Here is a 24,399-nt window from a genome sequence, read left to right on the forward strand (position 1 = left end):
CACTTGGGCTGCAGCCCATGGGCACTGCCCAGCACAACGCTCGTGTGCCAGACTGGGCGCAAAGCAAAGGGCCCCCATCCGTGGCGTGCCAGCCGTGCATTGCACTAGTGCCAGAGCCTCCTCCCCGAACTAGCCGGCCTCACGAGGCAAATGAAGCGTCCGCCCCTCACCGCCCAGCACAAGAGCCTCTTCTGGCCCCTGGGACTGACCAGCTGTGTCGATCTCTGCCTCAGGACTGCTGCTCACACATTCTCAAACTGCAGAGCGTTGTGGCCGGCCTGCAGGCATAGAACCCAGGAGTCCTGACCCCCAGCCCGCTGCGCTGTCAGGGAAGGGGGACGACACCGGACGTCCACGGCCAGGCCCATGAGTTCCAGTCTCCGTTCAGACTGGAGCAGTCTCCCGCGCATCCTCACCCGCTCCCTGAACAGACACCCGACCAGCCCACCTTGCACTGCAGATAGGCCATCTCCAACTGTCCCGCCTCGTCAGCATAGATGATCTGCATCACGTGGGAGCTGCCAAAGCTTTTCTCCTCCACCTTCTCGGCCGCCCGGATGTTGGACAGGGTAATGAAGGAGCTTTTCTGAAATGAAGGGGAGGGCAGGAGCCATGGAAACCTCAGCAGAGGAGAGGGGGCAAGGGCCGGCCCCATGGCAGAGCCCAGGAGATCTGAGCTCGCCCAGGGAGAGGCCATGCACCCTTTAGACGGGGCTTCACAGAAGAAAGCTGTCTGACCAGCCTCCCCAGACTCTAGAGACGATGCCAGCGGATCCCCTGCACTGCAGAACGGCTGGCCATGCTTCTCTGGCCTGTGCTCTGCAGGTCAGACCAGGTGATCTGAGCGGCCCCCTCTGCCCTTCAGCTCTCGAACGGATGGGCAGGAAGAGCCTTCAAGGCCCTGGGGCAGCGTTGGCCAGTTCACCCACCCCAATGGCTGTTTTAATCTGGCCCTCGAGCTCCTGCTGGGGAGTGGGGTCTGGGGTTTGCCCCACTCCAACCGGGGAGCAGGATCGGGGGCTGCTTCACGACCACTTCGCCCACCCCTGGCGCTTTGCATCTTGAATTCTCACCACCACCCCCGGAGGCCAGCAGTTCAGCTCCACATCACAGATGGACAAATGGAGGTACAGGCCCAACCTCGGCTCCCAGTCCCACCAGTGCGAGAGAATCCCCCCCATCCCCCCCAAGGACAGGCCAGCAGAGTCTTTGCCCCGTGTCGCTGCCAGGTGCGTCAGGGGACGAATATCCCCTAGAGCAGAGTGTTCCCGGGGGGCTCACTGCGACGCTGGCAGCAGGGGCTGGGCTGGGGGCTGAGTGGGGAAGCAGCTTCCATCTGTCTGCCAGGTCCAGGCAGAGCCGTGTCCATCTGGGCCCCCCCGGACACTTCTCTTTCACAATCAGTGCAGCCCGAGCGAAGACGTGGGACCAGCAGCTGCCTTCCTGAGATGGGCCCGTCCGAGGGATGGGCTGCAAACCACCCCCCCGCTAATGGCAGGGGGCGTCCCCCTTACCTTGGAGTTGGGCGTCTTGGCAAAGCTGAGGGCCTCGCTCGTCAGCGAGAAGTAGAGTTTCTTAAAGGAAGATGACAACAGCGGCCCTTTGCCTTTGCTCTTGTGGATGAATAAAGGCCCCTCCTTCACAACCAGCGTCTGCGCCTTCGGCTGGTCCACCTCTGCAAGCAACAGGGATGCCCTCAGAACCAGCCAGCTGCCGCTTAGCCCCCGGGCAGCCGCAGGCCTCAGAGCAGCGCGTCCCAGAGCTATTCCCATTTCACAGCTGGGGCAAGCACACAGGTCTCCTGCCCAAGGCAGTGCCCTGTCTGCTGGAGTACACCGCCTGCAGGCAGGGCCGTCTGCGACAGACATGGAAATTTCCTGCACTGTCCCTGGAAAACCTTCTTGGGCCTGGAGTCCATGGTATTAAGAATGCAAAGCTTATGCATCGCTGTGGGATTGCATGTCATGCCTCCAGGGGCAGACGGGACCAATGTGAACCCGGGGGAGTGTTCTGCACTCCCAGGGAGCGTTTGAAACTATGGGCCAGACAAGAATGACCTTTGGGGGACAAACAGTTAAGTGGGTTGCCTAGGGAATCTCTGGGGAGGTATACAGGAAAGGCTAACCTATGCACAGGCTGCCACGACCTTGTAACCACGGAAACCCCCCTGGGTGTGGCGTGAAGGGCTGCTCACCCCTTGCTGGAGCTGGGGGTGATCTCTGGTAAGCATATTAGCCCACATGTAGGTTTTTACTGTTTGTAACGCTGTCACCTGAAGAACAGGGTGTTTGCTTAGAAAGGGCTGCGTGGTACCTGGTCACTATGGGAAATTCTCCTGTCCTAGCCTCTGGACGGGAAGCAAAGCGCAGACATTGGCCTTTTAGACAGTCTGGCTTGCTGGGCTTATCACGGCATAGGCAGGGGACTGTGTAGCCTGGGGAAACCCGAGTCAGGTGGGTGTGAGATGTGAATCTCTGTCCAAGAAAGGGGATGGCTGGGGCCTGAGGACTAAAAGTGGGTGTCCTTGCTGATCCATGGAGCAGGAATACAGGTCCCCTGACCTGTGACAGGCTACTTCATTGATCCCAGTCTGATCCACCTTGCTCTATCCATCTAGGCTGAGTAGAGAGACTGAGTCCCAGCGTCCTACTTGTGGGGGCCAGAAGCTGCTATGCTTTTAGAAGAGGGATTCAGCCCAAAGCCACATCAGCGATGGCAACCCCCCCCCCCCGAGACAGATGGAGCAAAGTGTGGGGTCCTTAGGCCAACTGGCTCCAGCAGATCAATTCACCTTCCTTCTCCTCGAGGTCTATGAGCTTGGTGATGAACTCCTTCATCTGGGAGATGCTCTGCTGGATGGTGGGCTGCAGAGGGGCCATCCAGCCTTCCTTGGCCCGGCTGGCCGCAGCATCCATGTTCCCCACGGTCTGGATAGCCTGGCGCCAAACGAGAGGGAAGGATCACAGCACGCCACCCGAGCTGCCCACAGGGCAAAGCCAGGGCAGTTACCCTCTGCCTGACCTCAGGGCAGGAAGAGAACCCAGGAGTCCTGATTCTCAGTCCCCCGCTGTAGAGAAATGAGCAGCCGGACACGGGCAGACTCTGTGGTTCGCTCTGGCTGCGTGACTGGCTGACGCCGCCCACGGCTGCCTGGAGTCCCCCCTGAATGTCCTGGCCTTGCTCAGAGTTGCAGGGAAGCTAGCGGATTCCACTGCTGCCTTCCATCCAACGGGAGCATGGCACACTGGGTCAGCAGGCAGCGAGGGCTGCCTGGGGGGGTACCGCCTGTGCTCCCATGCCAGCCCCTCGGCTTGGCTGATCGGAAACGCTGCATTGGGAAGCGCTGGCAGGGTCCCTTATGGACACAGACACCCCACCCCCTGCCGCCAATGGAGCACAGCGTGGGGCAAAACGGGACTTACCTTGGCTAGGAGCAGCAGGGTCCGACTGGTGCGGGCATCTGCATGTTTCTCCCGCAGGTGGAAGAGCTTGGGGGACATGATGGCAGGAGAGAAGAAGCGGAGGCAGAGGAAGCTAGTGACAGCAATGAACTTCACGTTCTGCAGGAGGAGAGCGGCCAGGGAGGGGTGGGGTGTCGGCAGGGAGACAGAAGGAAATCGTTCATTAAACACCAATAGAAGCAACTTAGGCCTCCCAGGGAGATGGTATGGGTCTGTCAGCTGATCTCTGTGTAAGCACAATCGGAATCAGGCCCCCCGCGCCTCCGTGGGTCAGCAGTGTCGCAAAGTGCTTTCGCAATTATACAGTGTGTTCTCCCGCCACTGTAATGCAGCCACCTCTGGGGTGGAACGAACATGCCAGCTGTTTGACAAGGCAGCCAACAGTGGGGAAGAATCCTGCATTCAACTTAAACTGCAAAGGGGAATTCAGGGAGACATGTACCATGCTGGATATGGGGAGAGTCAGAAAAATGCAGTTTTTTTCCTACAGTAAATTCAGATGGGGGGGAGGGGAATGATTTTTATCTCAATTTTCTCTGGAGAATTTTGACATTTCAGTGAAAATCTGAAAACTGGTACATTTCAATTTGCTGCCATTGTACCTCATGGGAGCTGTAGTTCGGTGCCTCATGCTCTCCTATTGGTACAGCTTCCTGGTTGGACTACATCTCCCATGATGCACCACGGGGTTCCCTGGCCTTGGTGCATCATGGGACATGTAGAACAGCCAAGGAGAACCACACTACAATTCCCATAAGGCACTGGGGCAGGCTAATCCAAATCAAGATATTTCAATTTTCAGTTTTTTGACAAAAAGTTCAAGATTCTCCACGGTGCTTCCTGTGAAAAAAAAATTATTTAGTCAAAAACCCCATTTTCCATCCCAGAACAGTTTAATTTCTGACCAGCCCTGCAGGCCACCATTGCTTCATTAATGGTCCAGAGGGAAGAGCGCCCCCTGCTGAACCACAGCGCTGCTCCTTGCAGCTCCCACCTCAGCAGGCCCCGCACTGGGGCCCGTCTTGGTCCAGACGGAAACAAGGCTGCAATTTCCAGCCAGGGTTGTCCCCTTCCCATCACTGCTGGGTACGACAGCAGGCTCAGGGCAGCTGCTGCCTGGCAGGTTAAGCTGTTCTGCAGCCTCACAGCCAATGCCTGTTGGAAGCCAGCCACAGCACGGGACAGCCAGTCCCCCCGGAGAGTCACGGTCTGGCAGTGAAAGTCACCATCCCAGTCTCTGTGCTGGGCTGGCTTCTCTCTGGGCCGGTGACAGAAAGGGATGGGGAGGGCCTGGCACCTGACCTTGTGTTTGTTCCCCGGGAAGCGCTCCTCGACCCGCTTGAAGAGCTGCCGGAAGGTGGCGCGGATGGTGGCGGGACACGTCCTCACCGACTTGGCGATGGCGATGAGCAGGTCGGTCAGGTAGGACTGCAGGTGCTGGGTGCTCTGGTGGATCACCTCGCTCTCCGTCTGGATCCGATGGAGCCCGGAGCACCTGCCGGGCAAGCCGCATGGACACAATCAGGAACGCACACTGGGGGAGACCGTGAGTGGTCTTTGCAGCCACGCAGCTGGGGTGCAGGGCTGCCAATCCACATGCTTCAGGACACATGCTGGCCACTGGCTGGGGTCAGGAAGGACTGCTGCCCTTCCCCACCGGGGTGAGGACTACACCATTTGGTGCTGAAGAGTCTAGCACAGCCGGACGTGGGATATAGGACACTGAACTAGCTGGACCATCGCCGGGTGAGTTAGCTCCCTCCTTCCTAAGTCATCAGCCAATCCCCCGGCATCTGTCTGGCTCTGTTTAGAGACAGGCCTGAGACACCAAGTCAGGAGTGGGAGCTGGAGGTTTGGTTTGGGCTCCTCTCTAGCCCTATGATTCCAGAGCAGAGAGAGATTTGCAGCCAGGGACTTACAGGCTTTAGAAGAACGCTCTGTTTGGAGGGGAACATCAGGCAGGTTTGTGATCCACACAGAGTCTAGGGCCTGATCCTCAGCTGGTGTCAGTCAGTGTAGATCCATTGACGTCAATGGAGCGATGCCGCCAGCTGAAGATCTGGCCCCTTAGGGTACGTGACACAGCAACCCCCCGGTCAGCTGACTTGGCCTCATGCTGAACAATAGCTGTGTCGATATCCAAGCTCGGGTGAGAGCCCGGGCTCTGAAACCCAGCAAGGGGGAGGGGCTCAGCGCCCGGGCTCTGAAACCCAGCAAGGGGGAGAGTCTCAGCATCCGGGCCCTAACGTCTACACTGCTCTTTTAGCCCCAAAGCACAAGCCCCATGAGCCCGAGTCAGCTGCCCGGGCTCAGACTCGCTGCCGTGGGGTTTGGTTTACTGTGTGGACGTACCCAGAGACACTCTCTCTTAAAGATTGTGGGCCTGATCAAGTTTGCATCAGGTCTTCATGGGAGTTACAGCCAGGGGAGAGGAGCATCTGGCCTCCCGCATCCCCTATGCTCAGGGAGCGCTGTCAGCTCCAGCAGCAGCGTGGTCTCAGGGCAGGGTGGCTGGTGCCATAGCAATCCGGGGTAGCAGTCTACATGTCAGCGCCACATTCCTCGGTGTCGGAGCCAGAACAGGGCTTTTGGGTTTCTGCCACTCTCGTCCCCTGCCTGGCGCCCGGCACGGCCTCTTACCCGACCTCTTTAATCTCCACCTTGCTGGGATCCAACTCGATGTACTTCTTCTCATCAAACACTCGGTTCACGGTCGGCCCCAGGACACTGTGCAAATACTGCATCCCTGCCACCTAAGGAGAGGCGGCCAGTGAGGCAGGCAGAGGAGCATGCAGCTCTCACACACACACACACACACACACACACACACACACACACACACACACACACACTCTCTCTCTCTCTCTCTCTCCTCCCTCCCCCAGAATTTACAGGCATAGTCCTGCATCCAAAGGGCAAAGCTAGATCCACGCCACGTGTCCGGATCTCTCCCCCACTGCAGCCCTTTGGCCAATGAAAGTCTCAGAGGTCACCCCACTATCTCACTGAGGATGGGGGTCTAACATTTACAGATGGACTCCAGCTACAGAGATCCAGGCCCAGGTCTCCTCACCGTTCATTGCTCTCAGAGCTGGGCGTTTGTCCTGGCCCGTTACAGAGATAAGGGCGGGCTACAGAGTAAAGATCTGGATCCAAACTCCCCACGGTCACAGGGTTTCAGCGAAGACCCAGCTCTGCTCCCAACTCGTGGAGTGAATCTCAAGGCAGACTAGGGCCTGCAACTGGAGGGGGCCAGCCTCAATTATCTAGGAGGTCATCTCCCGCCCCGGCATCTGTGGATACTACAAGACCGGTAACACACTCCAGGGGATAACACGTGGCGGCTGAGCACGGGGCAGCACCTTCAGAAAGGATTCCATCGACTTCGAGGCCAGGGAGTTGCTCCGGAATAACGTGTTTGGCTCATCTGAAAATAAGAGCATCACCCATGAGAGACCCGAGGAGCCAGAGCCCCCGGGAGCAGAATTTCCCTGGCACGTCTAGCACGCTTAGGGCATATCTTGCAGGTCAGCCTGAATGTGCTTGGATAAAATAAGAACAACCCAAAGCTTCACTTTGGAGCTCAAGTCAAACCCAAACTGACCCTTTGGGGGCCCTGGAAAAATTCAGGTCCCTTCCCCAATTATTTTATTATCATTCCTGTTGCAGTTTCTAAGCATTCCCATCATGGCAGGGTCTCCTGCACTTCCAGCCCAGCCGTGCAGGCCCAATGGGAATGGAGGCGACTCTCAGCAGTCCCGACACCTAGTTCCCACTAACGTTCAGCCTCAAGCACGGAGCTGAGCCAACCCTCCAGGCCTTTTGGCGATCGGCCCCACTCGGATACTTGGGCCCACGTCTCCCAACGCAACATTAATCCAGGTGGAGACATTATTCCGCAGGTGGTACTGCAGCCCTTGTGACTCCATCCTGGCCAGCAGACGTTAGCCCTGGTCACTAGGAGAAGAGAGCTGTTCCCGAAGCCTGGCTCCAGATCAGAACACCCCCAAAGTGGGGGGTTAGCCAGTTCCAGGGGGGTTGGCCTGTTTTAGAATTCAGTGCCATCAGTGGACTCCAGAGCCATCCAGCCTCTTGTCTGTGACCTCTCTGCATCATCAGCTGTTTGGAGGTTGACAGACAAAACTCACCTGGGCCGGGGCAGCTGACCCTGATTCATCCCAAACCTACAGGGACATGGTGGGTTTGAAAACATGAACCAGACGTCACAGTGTTTGCGACAGACTTGGGGGATGATGGGGGGAGACGGGGTGGGGTGGGGAAGGGCAAAGACCGTCTGATGAAAGACTCTGAGCTTCCCTGCTTCTAAGAGGAAGGACAGTCCAGTGGTTAGAGCGGCAGCCCAGGCTATGGTTTCCTGTATTACCTGGGGCAAGTCACCTACTCTCTCTGTGCCCCAGGTCCCCCTTTGTACAAGAGGGATAATAGTCCTGCCCTGCCGCCCAAGGCCTTTGCGAGGTTGAATCCATTAAGGACGGGGAGGTGCGGAGATCCTCCAGTGACAGCGGCCATAGATGCCCCTTGGACAGATTCTCCTTTCTCGCCAGCACAGTTAAACTCGTTCAGAGCTGGGGCTTCAGCAGCCACTTTAACCAAACACCAACTTTACCTTACTTACGAACAATGTCCCATTTTCTTACTTGCCAGTAGATGGCGCTCTTTGTATTCACTACTTACATACTCAGAGCCAGGTAAACAAACCAGCCAAGAGACAACCTTGTAACAGCGGTGGCACTGCACTGGATTTACATCAGAGAAAGCGAGAGGAGAACCGGGCTCACAGCTGCAGGACACGCACCTGGCTTTTGGGACGCTCGTCCATCCCGTACACATGCAGCAGGCTGCCCCTTACCTAGAATCACTTGGGTTGTTTAATGGAATCCCCGGGTGTGAAAGGAGACAGGTAAGTGACAGAAGAAAAATGGTTTGTGAATTCCTGCTAGTTTTACATCCCCGTAACTACATCTACCTCGCCCCTTTCATCCGTAGATCTCAAAGCACGTTCCAAAGGAGGTCAATAGCATTATCCCACTTTACAGGTGGGGAAACTGAGGCACAGCGGGGCAGTGACTTGTCCAAGGCCAGCCAGCAGAACCAGGAATAGAACCCAGGTCTGGTGAATCCCAGTCCAGTGCTCTATTCACTAGGGTCTCAGACCATTTGACTCTAGCCAGGTCACTCGCGGCTAGTGTAACAACAGGCTCCTCCCCATAGCCTCACCCGTTTTATCCAGCTCCAGCTTGAAGAGGAGATCCAGGAACTCTTTGGCCAAGCCTTGGCCTAGGAAGAGCTTGACGAGGTTGATGGCCACTTCCTGCCTGCACTCCGCCGTTGTGGTTTCGTCGATCAGGGTGATTAAGCGAAGCTTCCCATCCTGCTGGGAAGAGAAGCGGGGGCCGCAGTGAGTGGAAGAGGCAGCCAGGATAAGGCCTTCCCCCTCGGCAGGGCAGAGCTGGGTTCTGGGGAGTTTTCTTGGCTGCTGGCAGCTCTGGAGGCTGAAGTGTCGTCTACAGAGCGGGTACAGCGTGGGCATTGGCAGAGCTGGGGTAACCAACCCTGCTTGGCCTGACAGCGGGGTTCGAAACCCTGCCTCATCAGTGGTAAAAGCACGAGCCTCTGCCACCTGAGCTACAGGAGTCACTCCCTTAGCTGCCAGCTGTAGTAGACTGTTGTCCTTTTACATGGGCCAGCCACTGGACAGAGACAAAGACCACACTCGCTTAGTGTGGCTTATACTCGCTTCCCCCATGCAGCCCCACCAAAACGCCTTAGACTGTAGGCTGCTTGGGGCTGGGGCCATCTCTGTTGTGTGTTTGTACAGCACCTATCACAACAGGGTCCTGGGCTCCATAGCTTGTTGCCAGTCCCGGGAGCCTGCAGGGACTGAGGGGTGGCTGACCGGGAGCTCCTACAGTGACAGATTATTTGAGTTCCGAAGGGCGTTTAACTGGTTTAATTCTTTTGATAGCTTAATGGACCTAGCACACATGCGCCTAAAACATTTGCTCATGTGCACGTGTGAGCGTGTGCAGTAACCACTGGAACAGCTTCCCAAGGGATGTGGTGGATTCTCCTCACTTGGGATCTTTACGTCCAGTCTGGACATCTCTCTAAACTCAATGCTCTAGTTTACCCTCTGGTTATGGGGCTCCAGGCAGGAATCGCTAGGTCCGGACTCTGAAGAATAGACTAGATGATCAGAGTGGCCTGAAAAAAAAAATCTATGACTGAATTCCTGTTCTGAACGGGGGTGATGCCGGGAAATATTAGCCACGTGCCCAGCCTCCCAGTGTGTTCTGCGTGGGATGGTGTGGTGCAGCCAACTCACCTTGGGCCCCGCTTTTACTTCTTGGCACAGCAGCTGGACCAGAGGCTGGTAGTAACTGCCTGGCAGCACCGTCTCATCTCGAAGCCTCACCTGCAGCTGCAGGGAGCCCAGGTTGCCTCTGAAATGGACGGAGCACAGAACCAAAGAGTGGAGAGAAGCCAGAAGCTGGGAATGAGCAACAGGGGATGGATCACTTGATGATTCCCTGTTCTGTTCATTCCCCTGGGACACCTGGCATTGGCCACTGTCGAAAGACCGGATACCGGGCTAGATGGACCTTTGGTCTGACCCAGTAGGGCCACTCTTATGTTTCTATAAGATACCACGTGTGCCAGGACCAACGAGGACACCCACCCGATCGTGGTGCGCAGAAACCCCACGGACGGGCGTCCCCTCGAAAGGGCTGGCACAGAAATACAGACGCAGAGGGGAGAGTGCACCCTACTGCATCGTCCGCCCTGCTCCCTGCAAGCCCCAGGAACGATGGGGTCAGCACTGCCTCGGAGGGAGAGCGCCCCCTGCTGAATCCCCTGGCGTTCTCTCTGCATTTTATGGCACGAAAACGTAACTGGATAAAGACAGACTCACTCATCCACTCTGGGCTTGGATTTATCTGGCCTCAGCCTGAACCATCCTTCCTCTTGCTGAATGGTCTGTGACCCCTGGATATTAAACACCACCTAGGAAGGAACGCAGGAGGAGAAAGCTGGCAAGGAAAACCGACCGGGTTACCACAGGGCACTTTCGCTATCGAATCACTTCTGGAATAGTTCTGACGAGTGTCACCTGCTACTTCTCTCACCGTTAGCTCGTTCTCATGGCCAATTGCACGTATTACACCACCACCTAGGAGGCAGCAACTGAGATCAGGGCCCCCCATGGCGCTAGGCGCTGTCCGTGCACATAATGAGAGACTGTCCCCCCTTCCACCCATCCCCCAAGACGCTTACAGTGCAACAGACAAGAGAGACAGGGTGGGAGAAAGGATTTCAGATGGGGAATGGAGACCCAGAGAGATCGGGTGACTTGCCGTGAAGTCCCACGGGAAGGATGTGGCAAAGATGGGAACTGATACCCGGTAATCCTGAACGCCCCCTTCCTCCACTAGGCCATCCTCAAGATGTTGGCTGTTAGCCTAGAGATGGCCCAGACCCAAATGCTTCTATCTGAACCCCCAGCCTGCCCAGAAACTTCAGTGGTTTGGATAAAATAATAATGAAAACACTTCACCGAGGGACTGGCAGCACTTTACAAAGGAAGGGAGAATTATTTCATCCTAACTTAGGTGTTTCTACCTAAGTATCTAATTTTCTCTCTTGGATTTTACAGTGATGGGAAGTACCTGAGCCCCTCCCCATCTTTAACACGCTTATCCTGCGAGGCAGGGCGGTGCTGCCATCCCCTGGTACAGATGAGGCACAGAGAGGCTACATGACTTGCTCAAGGTCACACGGGAAGGCTGTGGCAGAGCTGGGAATTGACTCCGGGTCTCCTGAGTCCCAGACTAGCACTTTGACCACTGGGCCATCCTGCCTCCATTTTAAAGATGGGGGAAACTGAGGCACCGGGCGGCAACATGGCTTACCAAAGCTACAGAGGGAGTCAGTGGCCGCGCTGGAACTGGACCTCAATGTCTGATCCATGAAGCTTATTAAATATTAATCCTAATGAGTGTATAAGAACCAGGCCAATGGAGGTGGCTCGGATCAGCTGGCGGTCGCCCCTCACCTTCCCCAGGAAGTCGTTCCTGCTGACGAGATCCCAGTCCCACACCTCAATGCAGAGCTTCTCTGTGGCTGACTCGTCCAGGTCAAACTCAAAGGTCTCGTTCCAGCGGGGGTAGCAGGATTTCTTGACCACCTTTGGGCAGGGCAAAGCAATACAGCTTTAATCACCCTCCCGCGCGGGATCTGTAATCCTCCACTAAGCAGCGCAGGACAAGGGACCAGCGTCTCACCGAGTCACCAAGGGAAAAATAATGTTTTTTTTTTTTTTTTTAAAGGAGTGTGTTCTTACCTGTGTCACTAACCGCCCTTAGATTATCAACGTGGGAAGAATTGTAAAAGCCTAGTGCCCGATTCTTCCCGGCCTTGATTCCTGACCCGATTCACTGCGGCTCTGCACCTTGTGTGGTCGTCCGCATCAGTGCAATGTGCCTCAGGCCCACTTTGCACAGTGTGAGGGACCACGCAAGGCCCAGGACAGGGAGCGTCAGAGACGGCCTCAAGCCACAATCGCCAGAGCTAGATCTCCAACCCCTCAGCGCTGAGGAGTGGTGAGAGGCCAAGGGTTTGGAGCAGCCCGTTATAAAAAGAGGTGGAGTATGCAAAATTCAAATGCAGATGTCTAACGAAGGCTGGGCTTTTGGAGCCAGTCTCCATCGATTTGTCACCCTGGCTGTTCTTAGTTCCCTTTTTGCCCTTTGGGCAGCGGAATTACGCTCATCAAATTTCACCCCTGTCTTTTCTCTTTCTAATCAGTTTCACTGCTGAGGCCCAGATTCCTAGTTACTCTAAGGCCTTGTCAATGGTTCTGGCAATCTAAAGGGGCACTAAAGTGCATATAAATTTACATTTAAGACCACCAGAAGGCCTCTTTTCCCTGTTAGAGTGGTATAGTGGGGCCTTAGTGTCACTACGAATTCAGGCCTTTGATTCTCATGCACTACAGCAGGTTTAGATCCCAAACACAAACGTTAACCCTCACTCCTCACAGCCCCCTGTTGCCATTACGCAGTGTTACCACGCTTGTGATTTCATAGTGAGTCTTGCCATAGGACACGTTTCACTGAAAGCCCCAGCTCCTGGAGTCATGTGATTATGGGGGGAAATCGTAGCTTTCATTTTATAGAAGTAAGTTTCTAGCTCTCAAAGGCAAAAATGTGACCCAAAGGTTCAAAAACAGCAAAGGCAAATAAAAAGAATCCAATTTTTTTTAAGCCAATCTCATGATTTTTGAGGGGACGTTTGTGGTTGTCAGTACTGATGCCTTTTTTCATTTGTAATTGTGCAATCATTTCCATTCCTATTAGCTCTGGTAAAACTTTCTTTAAAAACAAAAAACCCCTAACTATACAAACGTTAAACTTTAGGTCTAAACTACCTACGTTTCCATCCCTAGGGTCAGCAGATCTCTCACTCTGCTGACTTCTTCCCACAGGAAAACAGTTAGCAGCTCTAGATCGTTCCTATGCATGGTTTGCCATCCAGGAACACGGGACTTGCAGAGACCTCCTGGGTCACTGAGTCTAGTACGCTGCTATTGCGGGCAAGAATCCCATTCCTAAATTTATCAAGCCCCACCTTAAAACCACGTAGGTTTCTTGCCCCCACTACTCCTGTTGCATTCCAGAGCCTCACTCCTCTCATGGTCAGGAGCCTTCTAATTTCCAGCCTCCATTTTCTCAGGGTCAGTTTAATCGCCATTAGTTCTTGTGCCAAGATTGTCATTTAGCTTCAGCTGCTCTTCCCCCTCCCTAGCATTTACCCTCCTGCCGTATGTCGAGAGAGCAACTGCATCCCTTCCCCAGATCGGCATAACTACTTCCCCGTAACCAGACAGTACCAGTCGGATTGTCCCTGCTCTGCTAGGCAGGCGGTGCTGACCTGGACTGAGTCTCTATGCTCACATGTCTGGAGCTAATTTATACTCCTCTACTAGGTCACTGCAAAGAAGCCTAGGCCGGATACAGACAGTGCCGAGCTGTGAGCCGGGCAATAACAGGAGTCAAACAGGGCACTAGAAATGGGGCCACGCTGCAACGTTTCAATTGGGGTGCCAATCCCCCCTCCCAAAGCCTGGGGTCGCTCAGATCTCGGGAGTCTGGGTCAGGCCCATCCCGAGGCAGTTCGTCTTCTATCCAAAATAACGTCACCAAAATGGCTCACGCCGTCGCACCTGAGCGGTTTCCCTCCCTGAGTCCTGAACACGACAAGGGCTAAATTCTGGCCTGATGTACATCTCCCCTGAACCACCCCATTAGCGCCAACGGAACATCCGCACAGAACGAGGCTCCTAGCGCTCTGGTCCCAGTGATGCTCACATGTAACTCACTGATCCATCCAAGAGTAACCTCCTCCCCTCATGCTGTGTCCAGGAAGGGAACAGGACCCACCATGCGGATTGCCTCCCTGGTTCCCCCTTGGGGAAGGGAAAGGCAGAAGGGAGTTTCTAGCATGGGCTGCATTCCTCCCTGTCCCCACAATGGACTCAAACACCCCGCCCAGCTCTCTCGACTCACCGAGCTCTCCTGGGTCTTGCTGTTGTAGCGAACTCTGACGAAGGGATCGGAAGCGCCGTTCCGGTCTTTCCGAGCCAAGTCCCTGCGAGAGAGGAGGAATCAGAAGGGCCTTGGCACAAGAGAGCCTCTGACTCGAGCTGGCAACATTTTCCAACTGAAACAGGTCAGTGCAAAATGCAGATTAAGGTCGACCAAAACATTCCGCCAATCGGCGTCGGCCCAGAACCAAACTCATTTTGGACACTGTTCGTTTGGACGTTTTCCAAGTGACTTTTTATTTAGAAATTTCCTTCAGTTTTATTGAAACCAACGTAAAAAACATACAATTAAAAAAATGCTCAAAATTTAAATGAAATGTTTCATTTTTGTTGGAAATTTTCAAAAAAAAAAAAAAAATTTGTTGTGGGTCAACCGGAAACAAACAAAAGAGTTTATTTTGGAACTGCCACTGAACAAAAAACAAACAAAAACAAAACAAAAATCAGTTCTTTGCCCAGTTCTGCGTGTTTTAAGGGAACCTGCAAGATCCTCACTCTTCCTACTGAAAGCACAAAGGAACGGGGGCCAGTTCATGGTGCGCACCATAAAGGAATCTGCTACTTAACCAAAGCAGCTTTCAAATGCGTGGTCCCTCCTCTGTTACTCCTCGCTGCTGCATGCATACAGGGCCAGAGGAAGGAAGCGGAACAAGCTGCATGTCCATAACTGGTGTGAATGTTGATGGGAAGGTGGGGGAGTCACGGATCCAGGGAGGGATCTCCCATGTGCCCCAGTCAGGGCTAGGAGAGAAGGGCAATAACTTCATTCCCCATGGGCTACCAGCTGCTTCCACAGAGCTCCTGTAACTGTTGGTTGGATCTTGATCCACCAGGAGTTGGTGGGAGAAAGGAGGGGGATGGTTAATTTCTCCTTGTTTTAAGATCCAAGAGGTTTGGATCTGTATTCACCGGGGAATTGGTGAAGAGTCTCTCAAGGCTACCCAGGGAAGGGAATTAGCATTTTGGGAGTGGTGGCAGCGGACCAGATCTAAGCTGGTAGTTAAGCTTAGAAGTTTTCATGCAGGCCCCCACATTTGTACCCTAAAGTTCAGAGTGGGGAAGCAGCCTTGACAGAGCGCTCGGGGGAAAGCCAACAACAGTGGTGTTCGGGGGAAGATGGGAGAGAACTCCTTTGGGAGCGTCAGGCTAGGCTCCCCCGGTCATGGGAATTGCACTGGTCCAATAGCCCGTCTCTGGGAGTGGCCAATATTAGCTGCTTCAGAGGAATCATCTTTCTAACGCCCATCAGTCAGAGGCTAGCTGGAAGAACGAGAGTTTACATTCCTTCCCACCTTTCTCTTTTCATCCCCGCTATCGTAACCCTGGAGCTTCTCATTATTTATATATGGCCAATCCCTTTCGCCATCATTCTAAGCTCTTGGCCTCAGTGACATCTTGTGGCAAGGAGTTCCACAGGCCAACTGCACGGTGAGTAAACACTTATTTCTTCATGTGTGTCTGTCAGCGACATTCCTTGTACTTACATTACAAGACAGAGTGAACAGAAAGGCCTGATCTACCTTCTCTCCATCATTCATTATGGCAGTGTGTCGCCTCGCTCAGGTAAGCAGGCCTCTCTTTCGCGCTCCTTTTTTCCAGACCTCTAATCATTCCTGTCGTCTGAGCCCTCTCTACTCCTGCGCTATCCTTTTCAATGTCGCGTGACCGGGGGGGGATATATTATTTCAGATAAGGACACGCTACCGATTTATATATCGTCATCATGCTAATTTCGGGAACGTGCTTCACTCCAGGCCCGAGGCAGCGTTCTCACTCTTTTGTTGCTTACGGTAACTGGGTTTGATCTCTGGCGAGAGACGCCCTCCCTAGAGGCAAACCCCTTGCTGACTGCGTCTGTGCTTTGTCTCTGCAGGCTCAACGCAGCTGCTGACACTGATGTGTTCGAAGGCGGCATGAAATCGATCAGATTCCAGCAGAATTTGCACTAGAATTGTCTGAAATATTTCTACCAATATGCCTTCTGGCTTTATAACTTATGGAGACACATATGCCCCCCCAAAGTGCCCTTATTCCCCGCCCCCCACCACACACACACACACACACGTCAAAATCCAAGCACCATTCCAACTAAGGCTCGCTGTAGCTAGACAAATTATTTCCACATGGGGCATCCCCCATGTCTTTGCAGAGCAGTTCAATGGAACCCTTGTGGTTTTGAAAACGCGGCCAGCCCGGTTTATTACCCGCTCTCCGCGGCACTCTTTAGCAAGACAATTCCTGCCCGCTTTAAACTAGACCAAGAGATTATTTCCACTGACGTAGGTTTTCCATGGCAAAGTTCACGTTGCCGGGTGCTGACAAACTGGGAATAAAATGCTTAGGGCCTTCCGTAGGTGTATTTTTAGTCTGGATGGCTTCAAATAAAGGAACGGCGGGCCAAGAAAGAACAAAAGCAAAGTCTCAATGGCAGAGCACAGCGTGTGTACGTGTGACTCCCATGACACCCCCTTCATATTCATTTCATTACAGCCGAGTTCGCTCTGCCTCCCACGCGCCAAGCTTTTCCCTGAGATCTAAACACGTCCACGGTTGCGTCAAAGCACTTCTGATCACCTACACGATCCTTTATTAACAAGGCAGAGCTCGGCCGACCCCACTGTTCAGAATTCAAATGGCAGAGATCCCTGTGTGATGTTGCTTTTAACCGGGGTTGATGTGTGCAGGGCTCCAGGGCATTTAATGAAGGATTATTATTTGCCTTAAAGAGAACTGGCAGGTACAAAGACTAGTGAGGAAGACGCATTTCCACGCAGTCTGTCTGACTCATACGGGCTGCCTCCTCAGCTAGCGCAAATCAACACACTCAGCAGAGCTCCCCAGAAGGAGCGGAGTGACGCCAGGGACAGAAGCTAAAAATAGCCAGACACCCAAACCAGAATCCTCCTCTTTAATTAGGGAATAAAAGAGACTAACGTGTTGCAAGTGCTCCCTTTCCAGAATCCACAGGGCGGGTCGGAGCCATGTGACCGGTGCCATCCGCATGCAGGGTGAGTCACCGACTGCTAGCCAGGAAAAGCCACCCGCTGCTGCCGGGCTTACGTGTGCAAAGCGTCAAAGCCACACGCAGGGTCGGCCAGTGAGGCGCTTCCCAGAGCGAGTCACAAAAGGGGCTCGTTTGTTTCCTGGGGAGTCGCAGGTTCTGGCACTCGCCCCTAGAATTTGCACTCGGCACTTCCCCCAGCAGCAGGGAGATGGGGGGGTTAGCTGACATGGAAAATAATGAAGCCCAATAAAACAATGGGGCAACCCACAGACTCTTTGATGATGCAGTTCAGTGATCGGAAAGGCCAACAGAGCAAAGAGGGGGCTGCCTTCTCTCCTCCTGCCCCACCAAAGAGGGACTAGACCCACACCCACAGGCTGCGGTCGATATCAGGACCGTAGGTGCTACCACGGTATGAATATTAATTCCTTATTGTTCATTAATAGAAAAATAACACCACCGCTACGGACTACTGTTGAGTACCTGGGTAGGTGCGCTCCAGGAATTTGCACTTGGGATGGAGTAGCTGAATCACTGCGTACTGAACCAATATCCCAGGCGCACCGTGCCCCGGGGGTTACGTGGCACATAGGACGTGCTGCCTTTCAGATGAAAGCGGCCCTGAGCACGCGTGCTCATTAGGATCCCCTGGGAAGAGTAACCCCGGGATCCTGACCAGATTCCTCCCTAAATTCCCCCTGCAACGTCACTTGGACAAGAGCCGCCCGCAAAGGGAGGTGTGCCAGGATCCCTGCCCGCAGGCAGGCTGGCTCAGAGCAAGACAGAAGCCAGCTCGTATTAGAGAGAATCACTCCATGCGGCTGGGCAGACACCAGAAGGAAATTGTGTCCGAATCTCTTCCGTAGGCGGCCTGCTGTACCCTCCCCACGTAGCCCTTGGAACAAGGCTCCTGGGCATTAGACTGACTGCGATTAGAGACCGGCTGGTCATTGCTCTTGTGCAGGGTATATCCCCCCCCCCTCCCCCAGAGCCAGTGGAAAGGTCAAGAGAGCGAGGGGTGGGGGGAAATCGTGCGGAGCGGGGAGTCACAGGGAAGGGAACTCCACGCAGCTGGCTGGCTTGGCGAAGCGGATTCCCTGCAGCTCCCCGGGGGCTTCTCCTCCCCCATGTGCCTGGCTGACAGCGCAGGCTGGGCCACTTGGCTGCTCTGAGGGGGCGGACTAGAGAGCTGCCTCAAGGGCGTTCTGCCCAAACAGAGCGCTGGCTTCCCATCTGCGCAGCCTTCGTGGGTCACCGAGCCCCAACTAGCGAATGCCTGGGGAGGCTGGTACCCTGGAGCAAACGCCCAGCAGCAGCTGGCACAGTCTCGCCCACACCACAGCAGCAAGGCCCCCTTGCCAGCCTGGCACTGCCCGCAAGCCCCGAGCCTCACGGCTCTGCAATGGCAGAGTCAGGGCCAGACATGAGGCTGGCTCCAGGAGCAGAACCCAGGCCCCGGGGAGGAAATGGTTACGCAGAGACTGAACAGAGGAAGGAGAGACCCGTCCTTGGGGTCACTCACCTGGAGCCAGCGGGATGGATCTGGCCCTGAATTTTCGAGTCGCTAAAAGGTCTTGCACACATCAGCCCATTATCCTGCCCCTGAGCGTCTTCACTGCAGAGTTAACCCAGGCTCTTACCCAGGTGTTGCCCTCAGCCCCCCACACTAAACCCCTCACAATTCCCTGGGAAAGCACCAGAGAGCAGCGCAGCTCACTGCAGTGCTCAGAGCCATGGGACGGGCCCCCAGAAGTCCTAGTGACTCACCCAGGGGAGCGCAGCACCGCGAGCGCCCAGTAACCGGGGCTGGGCTTTGCAGTGGGGCCGATCGCCTGGGCTAACTCTGCAGTGAAGACGTCCCCTTTGTTCCGTGTGGCATGAACCCTCCTCTCCCCGAGGCAGACGGGGCATCCCACACCTCTGCCCGTCTGGGGGGACAGAGATTCCCCAACAGCCCCGGAGGGTGGTACCCAGCCTGAGCACACGCAGCAGAGAAAGCGGCAGGTGTCAGAGAAGGGAAAGCCCCGGGCAGTCGGCCTGTCCACCCCCACTCTGCAGCGCTTTGGCCAGCCTGACTCTAGGGTATCTGAACCCACAGGGCTCCCCCCACTTCCCTGGGGACCCTCTTCCACAGCCTAACGTCCAAGGGCAGGAAGCTTTGCCTGATGTTCATCTCCTCCATCCCTCCTAGTGACACCCCTTGGAGCTCCCCGAATAACTCCTTTCTGCCCTGCCGTGCACCCCTCCAAGCAACGCCAGGCACCCCGGCCCCACCTACTCATTTTCTAGCCAAGGCAACCTTTAGGGCAAAACCAAGACAGCAGTTGCCCACCGGTGGCCCCCGCCTGCACCTGATTCTCACACCCGTTGGTAGCAGTAGCAGCAGGGGGTCTTGGGACTCATTTAACAGGGGCCGTGAGGGAGGGAGCTCAGCTGGGTTTGCAGGGAAGATTAACGCCTCATTAGAAACGCCTTTTCAGTCTAGCGCCTGCTATTCTGCCAGCTGCATCAGGGATTCGGACGTGCGTTGTGTGTGCGGTGCGCACAAGGACAGCCAGGATGGAGCAGGCACAGGGTCCATCTTGCCCAGTGTCTTGTCCCCAACTGGGGCCCGGAGCAGCCATCGCAGAGGCAGGGACAAGAGACCCCAGAACGGAATAACCTGGCCCCAGGGGAAATTCCGTCCCAACCCCAGGCACTTATTGGTTGATCTATGGCCTGAAGCAGGAGGAGTTTTAGCCTTTTTAATGGAACTTTCTCAATATCCAGATAAACATCTGATCCTTTTCCAAATCCTGTTAAGCTATTGGCCTCAGTGACATCCTCTGGTAATGAGTTCCACAGGCTAATTATACTCCACGTAATAATAATACGCAGCTCCTACATAGCACGGTCATCAGCAGAGCTCAAAGTGCTTTACAAAGGAGGTCGGTATACTTAGCTCCATTTTACAGGTGGGGAAACTGAGGCATAGGGAGGGGAAGTGACTTGCTCAAGTTCACCCAGCAGGCCAGTGGCAAAGGTGGGAATAGAACCCAGGTCTCCTGAATCCCAGGCCAGTGTTCCAGCCACTGTACTTCCCTGTAACATCACTGGATGTCCCTTTGTTCTCGTTCTACTACACCCACCTCTACGAACCCCCGTCCCCTTTAGAGCCTTACTGGTACATTGCACGCCCTGAGGTTTTAAAACCCTCCTTCTTTCCCAGGCCCCTGATCAGTTTCATTGCTCTTCTCTGGACTCTTCCTGGAGAGCAAAGGGGCATTAGCAGCTTCCTCCCCGCAGGCCGGTCTCTGCCTTGCTCCACCCCCTTACCTGGCTTCAAAGACGCTACAGCGCAGCTTCCTCGCCGCGTCGCTGCCCAGGATCTCGATCTGGAGGTGGATTTCCCCCTGCACCTCTTCGTCGGGATCGATTTCGGTCAGGTTCAGCCAGCCACTGTAGCCTAGGCACAGAGAGAACCGCTGGTAGAGAAAGCTGTGTGTGCCTCCCTGCCACGGGTTTGTCTGGCCAGGCCCGTTTTCCCGCACAGGAAAGCAGGCGTAGGGAGCTTAAGCAACTTACTGACGATCAAACAATGAAGCAGCGACAGGGCCTGCAATAGAACCCAGGCGTCCTGACACGCGGTCCGCCACTCTAACCACTAGGGCGCACTCCCCAGGTCTCCAGCAGCCCTGCCTGGATATTAATATCTCGCTCTTATGCAGGGCTTTCCATCAGGAGATCTCAAACCACCTCACAAGTTTTAATGCATTTCTCCTCCCAACACCTCTGGGAGGCAGGGCTGGGCTGTCCTCCCCACGGTACAGCTGGGGAACTGAGGCATAGAGAGGCGAAGTGACCTGCCCAGGGTCACTCAGGAAGTCTGTGGCAGAGCAGGGACTTGACTGAGTCTCACAAGGCCTCACTAGACTAGTGCCCAAACCACTGACCCATCACAGTGCCACACAGTCGGCTCACACTACCCTCCACAAGAGACCGACTGACAGCGAATTTAGTGCTGGCAAAAGGCACCAGGCTTAGAGCCCAAAGTCGTCTCTCTGTAGAGCCCTTCCCCCCAACAAGACCCACGCCTAACCCGGAGGGAGAGGAGATCTAGATTTCCAGGCCCACTCAGACTCCAGCTATCCCCACTGCCGACACCGGTGCCCGTTACCGCGAGTGGTGGCTGGTGGCATGCGCCACGCAGGCCCTGTCCCATAAGAACCGGGCCAGCAGCTCAGTTTGCAGGCGAGGCTGCCAAGCAGCCACCAAAGGGTAACGACATTCAGTCACTGCTGGCCTCAGACCAGGCCCAAACCAGCAGCCTGGCGGGGAAAGGCACTGTACCCCGTTACCAACCCCCTGAGCCACCCAAAGCCTCTCACTGCTAGGGGCAGCAGGGTGGGGCACGACCCTTTACTAGATCTTTAGCCTCTCTGGTGTCTAAAAGAGCCAGATAGTTCCCAAGTCCTCACAAATCCAGACAGACCCTCCCCTAGGGCAGCTCCCTTCCCTTCTGCAGCCTCCCCTGGGCTGGGCCCAGCCGCCCAGACAGACACGCAGGAGGGAGGCCAGTGCAGCGTTCCCTCTCCCCTCCTCCTCTACCCACGCAGCATTCGCCGAGCCGCTAGATAATAGTAAGCCGAGGACGTGAGCTGCCTACTCAAGGATGAGGGGACTCGGGCAGCCAGAGACCTGCATGACTCATCCCTGATATAGGTGGGAGATTGAGTTCTGATGAGCTCCCTTTGTGCCAGGAGGAAACACTTTCTGCTCCCTCTTGGCGTGCAGCCCTTCGATCCAGCTCTAGCTCGAACCCGGGTGGAAGCGTCAGGAGCACAGGCTGGCGCCCGTTTGCATGGAGGGCTGGCGGATCACCCGTGGGCTCTGGCAACTTGCAGCTAGGCAGTGCTCAGAACGGGGGGCGCTCTCTGCCCAGACGGAGCGGGTAGAGGCACGGGAGCCTGCTGGAATGGGCAGCTACGCTCCTGCAAGCTAGCCCTTAGCGAATCCTCGCCGAGTCCCTGCAAAACTGCTATTGCTACAGCGCAGCAGGGGCTAGAGATCACACTCACCGACAAAGCACAGTGCCAGACGGCGCACCGGGACCCCGGCTGAACTGATCTGGGGCAGCATCTTGCAGACAGACGCTTTGCGTGCAGGGATAATTAGTCGCCGCACATACCTTGGAGACCGCACTGATTTACAGGGGGACTGGAATGAGTGACAGCCCAAACCCCAAATCAAATGCCACTGCATTTGCCACCCCCGGTTCCCGAGGCATCGTGCCCTGGGGAGCTGCACAGTGCCCGGCGCAGCCCCGCTGTTTGGGATACAGTGGCAACATGCAGCGTTGACAGGCTGTCGGTTTCACTCCCACCTAAGGGCTGGGGCAGTAGCGGGGTCGTAGTGCTTGCGGGTTCAAATCTACCCTTAGATGCAACCAGGCAAGTCTGTGGCTTTTGATGGGGCTGTGTAAATGGCAGGGGAGAAGCCGCAAGAGAAACTCTGGCTGGCTCAAGCCTGCGCTTGGCTGTGGGGTCGAGTCTGGCTTTCATTTCCACCGGTGCAATCTCCCTGAAGCGGCTCTCCAAGCCGCTTTCCATCGTCAGCGCGCCGGGGAACGGGACGGTGCTGTTTTGCGTCTGGCAGCATGCACAGAAACCAAACCCACCCGGACTCCGCTGGAGCGAGAATCTGCCTTACCCTTCGGATGCGCAGTCAGCACGTCCCGAGTGACACAGACTTTCCCGATAACATCATCGCGGCTGGGGAAACAAAACAAAGCGCCTCGCAGTGCAGGGGCCGAGCCAATGTAAAACCTCGACACGCCAAAGCCCTGCAAACAGCCGGTTCGAATCCCCAGGTCAGAGCCTGACCCCATGGTTCAGGTTCAGGGGTGGAGCTAGCTCGCTTCCTGGGTCAGACATGGACAAGCAGGGCCGGCTCTAACTTTTTTGCTGCCCCAGGAACGCCCTGCCCCCCACCCCCGTGAGCGCCGCCGAAATCCCCGCCCCCCCAGCACCACGCCACCCAAAGCCCCACCCCCCCGTAGCCCCCGCCCCTCCTCCGAGCGCCGCACCATGCCAGCCGCCGCCCCCCCTCCGAGCACCGCGAAGCCCGAAGCCCCCGCCCCCCTCCGAGCGCCGCACCATGCCAGTCGCCGCCCCCCCTCCGAGCACCGCGAAGCCCGAAGCCCCCGCCCCCCTCCGAGCGCCACGCCGCCGAATCAAAATAAATAATAAATAAAAATTAAAAAAAAAAAAAAAAAAATCGAGCTCCGCCCTGCCTCAAGGTGCCGCCCCAAGCATGTGCTTGGTCAGCTGGTGCCTGGAGCCGGCCCTGCAGACAAGATATTGGCATAACCCAGCCCAACCCACAGCCCCAATCAGGGCAGTACCTAAGCCTGTGATGAAGTCCCAATGCCTTCAAATAGGACATAAACACGTGCTTACATGCAGTCCTGAATCGGGGCTATACCCTGCTTTGGCCTCAAACCCAAGCCCCATTCAGCCAACCTAGTTCCAAACAGCACTTTCCATCAGCAGGTCTCAAAGCTTTACAGAGCAGGTCAGTATCATTATCTCCATTGCACATATGGGGAAACTGAGGCACAGAGCGGGGAAGTGACTTGGCCAATAGCAGAGCTGGGAGCAAAACCCAGGTCTCCCAAATCCCAGCACTGGGCTCCACCCGCTAGGCCAGGCTTCCTCCCCATTCCAGCCTGCTCAGGATGCGGCCTCCTCGGCTCACGAATACGCAATGCAAGTTCCCCTTTAAAGAGCCCGAGCCAGAGAGACGTGGCAACGCTGCAGCTCCCTGGGAGCCCCCCTTAGCCTGTTGGGATCAGTTTCAGAGAGACGCTGCTGGGCAATCAGCCAAGCCTGTCACCTGGGCACGGGGCCGTCCCCTTCCTGTTTATGGAGACCTGCTTTTCGCTGCTTCCCGGCTCCTCGCGGGGGTGAAGTCAGGGCGGGGGGAGGTGGGGGAGGTCCTTTTCCGGTTAGCTTGATTAAGCTTCCTGATCCAGATCTGCTTGCGATGCTCGGGGGCTCCATCGCTCCCCCCCCCCCCCACAGCGCACATATGTATGCACACACGCGCTCTCAGGCACCAGCGCTGTACCAGAGCAATGACTAGAGGCTGGCAAGATGGCATCAGTGCTGCTGCTGGGATGGGGAAACCGAGGCACTGAGTGGGGACGTGATATGCCCAAGGTGACCCAGTGACAGAGCCGAGACCCAGTCCAGCGTTCAGTCCACTGGACCACACTGCCCCCCTCCATCCTGGCAGAGGCTTCCAACACGCTGCTTTGGAGAGGGAACGTG

The 24,399-nt window shown here is 55.6% G+C and overlaps 1 protein-coding gene across 3 annotated transcripts in view; it reads right to left on the minus strand.

The window, feature by feature from the left end:
- The window catches only part of LOC101931252 (ras GTPase-activating protein 4), a 47,615-nt gene that overhangs the window by 4,520 nt on the left and 18,696 nt on the right, over positions 1-24,399 (minus strand). Inside the window, exons 4-17 of one of the 3 annotated variants that reach the window (XM_008166188.4) lie at positions 22,778-22,839; positions 20,405-20,534; positions 14,048-14,129; positions 11,536-11,667; positions 10,396-10,487; positions 9,808-9,925; positions 8,700-8,856; positions 6,824-6,888; positions 6,102-6,214; positions 4,764-4,956; positions 3,423-3,560; positions 2,792-2,936; positions 1,515-1,675; positions 449-586 (exon numbers count right to left, since the gene is read on the minus strand). In XM_008166188.4, coding sequence (XP_008164410.2) covers positions 449-586; positions 1,515-1,675; positions 2,792-2,936; positions 3,423-3,560; positions 4,764-4,956; positions 6,102-6,214; positions 6,824-6,888; positions 8,700-8,856; positions 9,808-9,925; positions 10,396-10,487; positions 11,536-11,667; positions 14,048-14,129; positions 20,405-20,534; positions 22,778-22,839 — 1,726 coding nt within the window. The remainder of the gene's footprint in view (positions 1-448; positions 587-1,514; positions 1,676-2,791; positions 2,937-3,422; positions 3,561-4,763; positions 4,957-6,101; positions 6,215-6,823; positions 6,889-8,699; positions 8,857-9,807; positions 9,926-10,395; positions 10,488-11,535; positions 11,668-14,047; positions 14,130-20,404; positions 20,535-22,777; positions 22,840-24,399) is intronic. The other 2 variants (XM_005284431.5, XM_042857741.2) reach the window with 2 other exon arrangements.

This window comes from Chrysemys picta, chromosome 19 (assembly GCF_011386835.1).
Source record: "Chrysemys picta bellii isolate R12L10 chromosome 19, ASM1138683v2, whole genome shotgun sequence".
NCBI classification, from domain to species: domain Eukaryota; kingdom Metazoa; phylum Chordata; order Testudines; family Emydidae; genus Chrysemys; species Chrysemys picta.